Source organism: Salmo salar, chromosome ssa09 (genome assembly GCF_905237065.1).
Source record: "Salmo salar chromosome ssa09, Ssal_v3.1, whole genome shotgun sequence".
Classification (NCBI taxonomy): domain Eukaryota; kingdom Metazoa; phylum Chordata; class Actinopteri; order Salmoniformes; family Salmonidae; genus Salmo; species Salmo salar.
Window position 1 is genome coordinate 38,392,870 of NC_059450.1, and position 7,100 is coordinate 38,399,969.

A 7,100-nucleotide genomic window follows, 5' to 3' on the forward strand; every position below is an offset into this window, starting at 1 on the left:
GCCGAGGTTTGTTAGTGTCTTTGGGGCTGAGGTTTGTTAGTGTCTTTGGGGCCGAGGTTTGTTAGTGTCTTTGGAGCCGAGGTTTGTTAGTGTCTTTGGGGCCGAGGTTTGTTAGTGTCTTTGGAGCCGAGGTTTGTTAGTGTCTTTGGAGCCGAGGTTTGTTAGTGACTTTGGGGCCGAGGGTTGTTAGTGTCTTTGGGGCTGAGGTTTGTTAGTGTCTTTGGGGCTGAGGTTTGTTAGTGTCTTTGGGGCCGAGGTTTGTTAGTGACTTTGGTGCCTAGGGGGACTGCAGTAGCTCCTACCTCTAGCCTCTCTACTCCCTCTACCCCCTCTACCCCCTCTGGCCCTCTACATCCTATGCCCCCTCCGCCCATCTACCCCCTCCACCCTCTACCCCCTCCACCCCTCTACCCTCTCTACCCTCCACCCCTCTACCTCCTCCGCCCATCTACCCCCTCCGCCCCTCTACCCTCTCCACCCCATTACCCCCTCCATGTCTCCACCCCCTCCGCCCCTCTACCCCCTCTACCCCTCCACCCCTCTACCCCTCCGCCCCTCTACCTCCTATGCCTCCTCCGCCCCTCTACCCCTTCCACCCCTCAAACCCCCCTCCAACCCTCTACCCTTCTGCCCCTCCACCCCTCTACCCCCTCCGCCCCCTCTACCCCATCCACCCCTCTACCCCCTCCACCCCTCTACCCCCTCCAACCCTCTACCCCTCTACCCCTCCGCCCCTCTACCCCCTCCACCCCCTCTACCCCCTCCACCCCTCTACCCCCTCCGCCCCTCCGTCCTCTACCCCCTCAGCCCCTCTACCCCCTCTACCCCCTCCGCCCCTCAACCCCCTCTGCCCCTCTACCCCCTCTGCCCCTCTACTCCCTCTACCGCCTCCACCCCTCTACACCCTCCACCGCTCTACCCCTTCCGCCCCTCTTCCCCCTCCACTCCTCTACCCCCTCTTCCCCCTTTACCCCCTCCGCCCCTCTACCCCCTCCACCCCTCAGCCCCTCTACCCCTCTACCCCTCCGCCCCGTCCAGTCCCCATGCTCTAACCTTAACACAACACAGTCGCACCTAATTAGTGGTCCCTATGGGAGACGTCGTTAAGGCTGTCCTAACGAGCTGCGATGGCTCTCCGCGGGTCAATCTAATCAGACAGAGGGCTAGGGAGGAAGTGGGTCGAGGCTTATTAACGCCATCAGTGGCGGGGGTAGAGGGGGGAGGGTGGGACGGGGACCATCAATGGCGGGGGGTAGTGGGGGGGAAGGTGGGACGGGGACCATCAATGGCGGGGGTAGTGGGGGGGAGGGTGGGACGGGGACCATCAATGGCGGGGGTAGTGGGGGGGGGGGCCATCAATGGCGGGGGTAGTGGGGGGGAGGGTTGGGGGGAGGGTGGGGGGGAGGGTGGGGGGGAGGGTGGGACGGGGACCATCAATGGCGGGGGTAGCGGAGGCGGGAGGGTGGGGGCTAATGGGTAGTGGGTGACGAGGCAGCCAGCGCCAGCCAGGGCCACGGATCACCTTGAATTCATTAGGGTTAGGGCAGGTAGTAGCTACACCCTTAACTCACACTATACTAAACACTAATGGCTATTGGTGCACTTTCTCTCTCTTACTGACCTGCGAAGGACACATAAACAAGACAGGCAGTCTCCGATAAGCTCTTCTAATTACAAACACACATGTAAGCCCATGCCTACACATCATTATATAATGATTATTTATTTCTTCAGATACTTGGCGCTGTACAAACGACTGATCCTCAAGATCATGATGCTCGAACCAGGTGACGTTCCTTAAACTATTCACTTCACTTTATTCCCAGATGTTTGGTCATTACTGACTGAGAAATAATAATATCACATTTTCATCAGATGAGCAATGTTTTTGGTAAAGAGAAATATGCTATATATTACAGGACATCTTGCTATGCTGTGGCTAGTTTAAGATGTAGCCTACGTCTTTTTCATCATATGGCTTGCTTGGTCCATGAGTTTTGGTGGGCGGCCCTCTCTTGGCAGGTTTGTTGTGGTGCCATATTCTTTCCATTTTTTAATAATGGATTTAATGGTGCTCCATGGGATGTTCAAAGTTTCGGATATTTTTTTAAAACCCAACCCTGATCTGTACTTCTCCACAACTTTGTCCCTGACTTGTTTGGAGAGCTCCTTGGTCTTCATGGTGCCGCTTGCTTGGTGGTGCCCCTTGCTTAGAGGTGTTGCAGACTCTGGGGCCTTTCAGAACAGGTGTATACATACTGAGATCATGTGACACTTGCACACAGGTGGACTTTATTTAACTAATTATGTGACTTCTGAAGGTAATTGGTGGCACCAGATCTTATTTAGGGGATTCATAGCAGAGGGGGTGAATACATATGCACGCACCACTTTTCTGTTTTCATTTTCTTTAATTTCACTTCACAAATTTTGACTATTTTGTATGTCTATTGCATGAAATCCAATTAAAAATCTATTTAAATTACAGGTTGTAATGCAACAAAATAGGAAAAATGCCAAGTGGGTGAATACTTTGCAAGGCATTGTAGATGGTATTTATACATTATAAATCATGTTTTCAGTCACATGAGAAATGTATTATATGCTGTATTATAGATATTTTCATCTGACCTAGATAGTTTGTGTGTATGCATTGATATGTAGGCTATGTGTGCCTTTAAAAAAAATGTTTTGTGTAGTTCTGTCCTTGAGCTGCTGTCTATTGATGTTCTGTATTATGTCATTCTGTATTGTTTCATGTTTTGTGTGGACCCCAGGAAGAGTAGATGCTGCTTTTGCAACAGCTAATGGGGATCCTAATAAAATGCTAAATAACAAATCTAGATGTGGTCATTGCTATTGATAGTCTCCCTATTATCTTGATATAATAGCTATTAAACAGCATGTCCCTCTGAAAATCAGTCTGGCAATTCCATAAACTGAATTAGATAGAGTACATGAGTATTATAGTATTGTATTCATCTCCATGCCCCATCTCCTCCTCCTACGTAGGTGGAGCTGTGATGCTGCTGGTGTATCAATACGTATCTGGATGGTTAAATAAGAACTGGTGACGAGGAGAAGCCCACCAACCTGCCTTAAGGTGCCCACCAGCCTGCCTGATGAAGCCCACCAGCCTGTCTGATGAAGCCCACCAGCCTATCTGATGAAGCCCACCAGCCTGCCTTAAGGTGCCCACCAGCCTGTCTGATGAAGCCCACCAACCTGCCTTAAGGTGCCCACCAGGCTGTCTGATGAAGCCTACCAGGCAGGCCATTAGGATGCCCACCAGGCAGGCCATTAGGATGCTTACCAGGCAGGCCATTAGGATTCCCACCAGGCAGACCATTAGGATGCTTAACAGGCAGACCATTAGGATGCTTACCAGGCAGACCATTAGGATGCTTACCAGGCAGACCATTAGGATGCTTACCAGGCAGACCATTAGGATGCTTACCAGGCAGGCCATTAGGATGCCCACCAGGCAGACCATTAGGATGCTTACCAGGCAGGCCATTAGGATGCTTACCAGGCAGGCCATTAGGATGCCCACCAGGCAGGCCATTAGGATGCCCACCAGGCAGACCATTAGGATGCCCACCAGGCAGGCCATTAGGATGCTTACCAGGCAGGCCATTAGGATGCTTACCAGGCAGACCATTAGGATGCCCACCAGGCAGGCCATTAGGATGCCCACCAGGCAGACCATTAGGATGCTTACCAGGCAGGCCATTAGGATGCCCACCAGGCAGGCCATTAGGATGCTTACCAGGCAGACCATTAGGATGCTTACCAGGCAGACCATTAGGATGCCCACCAGGCAGGCCATTAGGATGCCCACCAGGCAGACCATTAGGATGCTTACCATGCAGGCCATTAGGATGCCCACCAGGCAGGCCATTAGGATGCTTACCAGGCAGACCATTAGGATGCCCACCAGGCAGGCCATTAGGATGCCCACCAGGCAGGCCATTAGGATGCCCACCAGGCAGGCCATTAGGATGCTTACCAGGCAGACCATTAGGATGCCCACCAGGCAGGCCATTAGGATGCTTACCAGGCAGACCATTAGGATGCCCACCAGGCAGGCCATTAGGATGCTTACCAGGCAGGCCATTAGGATTCCCACCAGGCAGACCATTAGGATGCTTACCAGGCAGACCATTAGGATGCTTACCAGGCAGACCATTAGGATGCTTACCAGGCAGACCATTAGGATGCTTACCAGGCAGACCATTAGGATACTTATCAGGCAGGCCATTAGGATGCCCACCAGGCAGGCCATTAGGATGCTTACCAGGCAGACCATTAGGATGCTTACCAGGCAGACCATTAGGATGCCCACCAGGCAGGCCATTAGGATGCCCACCAGGCAGACCATTAGGATGCTTACCATGCAGGCCATTAGGATGCCCACCAGGCAGGCCATTAGGATGCCTACCAGGCAGACCATTAGGATGCCCACCAGGCAGGCCATTAGGATGCCCACCAGGCAGGCCATTAGGATGCCCACCAGGCAGGCCATTAGGATGCTTACCAGGCAGACCATTAGGATGCCCACCAGGCAGGCCATTAGGATGCTTACCAGGCAGACCATTAGGATGCCCACCAGGCAGGCCATTAGGATGCTTACCAGGCAGGCCATTAGGATTCCCACCAGGCAGACCATTAGGATGCTTACCAGGCAGACCATTAGGATGCTTACCAGGCAGACCATTAGGATGCTTACCAGGCAGACCATTAGGATGCTTACCAGGCAGACCATTAGGATACTTATCAGGCAGGCCATTAGGATGCCCACCAGGCAGGCCATTAGGATGCTTACCAGGCAGACCATTAGGATGCCCACCAGGCAGGCCATTAGGATGCCCACCAGGCAGACCACTAGGATGCCCACCAGGCAGACCATTAGGATGCTTACCAGGCAGACCATTAGGATACTTATCAGGCAGGCCATTAGGATGCCCACCAGGCAGGCCATTAGGATGCTTACCAGGCAGACCATTAGGATGCCCACCAGGCAGGCCATTAGGATGCCCACCAGGCAGGCCATTAGGATGCCCACCAGGCAGGCCATTAGGATGCTTACCAGGCAGGCCATTAGGATGCTTACCAGGCAGGCCACTAGGATGCCCACCAGGCAGGCCATTAGGATGCTTACCAGGCAGGCCACTAGGATGCACACCAGGCAGGCCATTAGGATGCTTACCAGGCAGGCCATTAGGATGCTTACCAGGCAGGACATTAGGATGCTTACCAGGCAGACCATTAGGATGCCCACCAGGCAGGCCATTAGGATGCTTACCAGGCAGACCATTAGGATGCTTACCAGGCAGACCATTAGGATGCCCACCAGGCAGACCATTAGGATGCTTACCAGGCAGACCATTAGGATGCTTACCAGGCAGACCATTAGGATGCTTACCAGGCAGGCCATTAGGATGCTTACCAGGCAGGCCACTAGGATGCCCACCAGGCAGACCATTAGGATGCTTACCAGGCAGACCATTAGGATGCTTACCAGGCAGACCATTAGGATTCTTACCAGGCAGACCATTAGGATGCTTACCAGGCAGGCCATTAGGATGCCCACCAGGCAGGCCATTAGGATGCTTACCAGGCAGGCCATTAGGATGCTTACCAGGCAGGCCATTAGGATGCTTACCAGGCAGGCCATTAGGATGCCCACCAGGCAGGCCATTAGGATGCTTACCAGGCAGGCCATTAGGATGCTTACCAGGCAGGCCATTAGGATGCTTACCAGGCAGGCCATTAGGATGCCCACCAGGCAGGCCATTAGGATGCTTACCAGGCAGGCCATTAGGATGCCCACCAGGCAGGCCATTAGGATGCTTACCAGGCAGGCCATTAGGATGCCCACCAGGCAGGCCATTAGGATGCCCACCAGGCAGGCCATTAGGATGCACACCAGGCAGACCATTAGGATGCCCACCAGGCAGGACATTAGGATGCCCACCAGGCAGGCCATTAGGATGCACACCAGTCAGGCCATTAGTATGCCCACCAGGCAGCCTGATGATGCCCACAAGGCATCCTAATATAAACCTATTCATCATACAGGGGGTTTAGAGTCCACTACAAAATATTACAGACACCTAGCCACGCCACAACCCGTGTTCCACGGCCAAACGGCCAGATTACACACACGCCACACCCACAGTGCCGTAATTCACAGAACACTTCACATGAACGGAATCAACCACCAGAAACATTCTGCCATTTTTATGCGCACTGAATACAAATTACAGATCATCATAAAATACATTTTGAGACTCACATTGGTGTCTAGAAAACACTTGTTTGAAATAGTTAGTGATTTTTATACATTTCTTTTTCAGAGTGCCTTTGAAGCTGATTAAAACATATCAAACTTGAAGTGTGTGTGTGTGCGTGTGTGTGCGTGTGTGTGTGTGTGTGTGTGTGTGTGTGTGTGTGTGTGTGTGTGTGTGTGTGTGTGTGTGTGTGTGTGTGTGTGTGTGTGTGTGTGTGTGTGTGTGTGTGTGTTCGTGTGTGTTCGTGTGTGTGTGTGCGTGTGCATGTTCCTGTCAGCCATAGGAGGCTGTGTTGCGTCAGTCTCCTCTCTTCTCTCCTGTGGGGCTGGCTGATTCACTAGAGCAGGGTAGCTAAGTACAAGCTAAAATAACAACCTCGAGATATTCAAATATTTGAGCAGAGAATGGAGTCTACAACACACTCTCTCGTTCTGCTCTATATCTCCTGTAGGCAATCACTCACTCACACACACACACACACACACACACACACACACACACACACACACACACACACACACACACACACACACACACACACACACACACACACCTGCAGCTCAGCCAAAGGGCGATGGTCCCCGTTCAGGAAATTATACCTGGCTCTCTTGCGCTCCCTCTCTTTCTCCCCCTTTCACTTCTTCTCTCTCTCTCTCCACCGCCTCTCCTTCTCTTTCTCTCTCTCTTTCTCCCCCCCTTTGCCCCCTCTCTCCTCCTCCCTCTCTCTCCTCTCCCACTACCCCTGGCAGCAGTCAGCAGTAGTCTATGTTGAGTCAGGTTTCTATTGACACTCATCACTAATGTGTG

The 7,100-nt window shown here is 52.5% G+C and overlaps 1 protein-coding gene across 2 annotated transcripts in view; it reads left to right on the forward strand.

Annotated features, from left to right (window-relative positions):
• Positions 1-6,432, forward strand: part of LOC106611307 (uncharacterized) — a 33,722-nt gene extending 27,290 nt beyond the window's left edge. For both annotated transcript variants that reach the window (XM_045723630.1, XM_045723631.1), the window contains one exon: positions 3,013-6,432. In XM_045723630.1, the coding sequence (XP_045579586.1) occupies positions 3,255-6,059 (2,805 nt within the window). In that variant the 5' untranslated portion in view covers positions 3,013-3,254 and the 3' untranslated portion in view covers positions 6,060-6,432. The remainder of the gene's footprint in view (positions 1-3,012) is intronic.
• Positions 6,433-7,100: the final 668 nt, after the last annotated feature.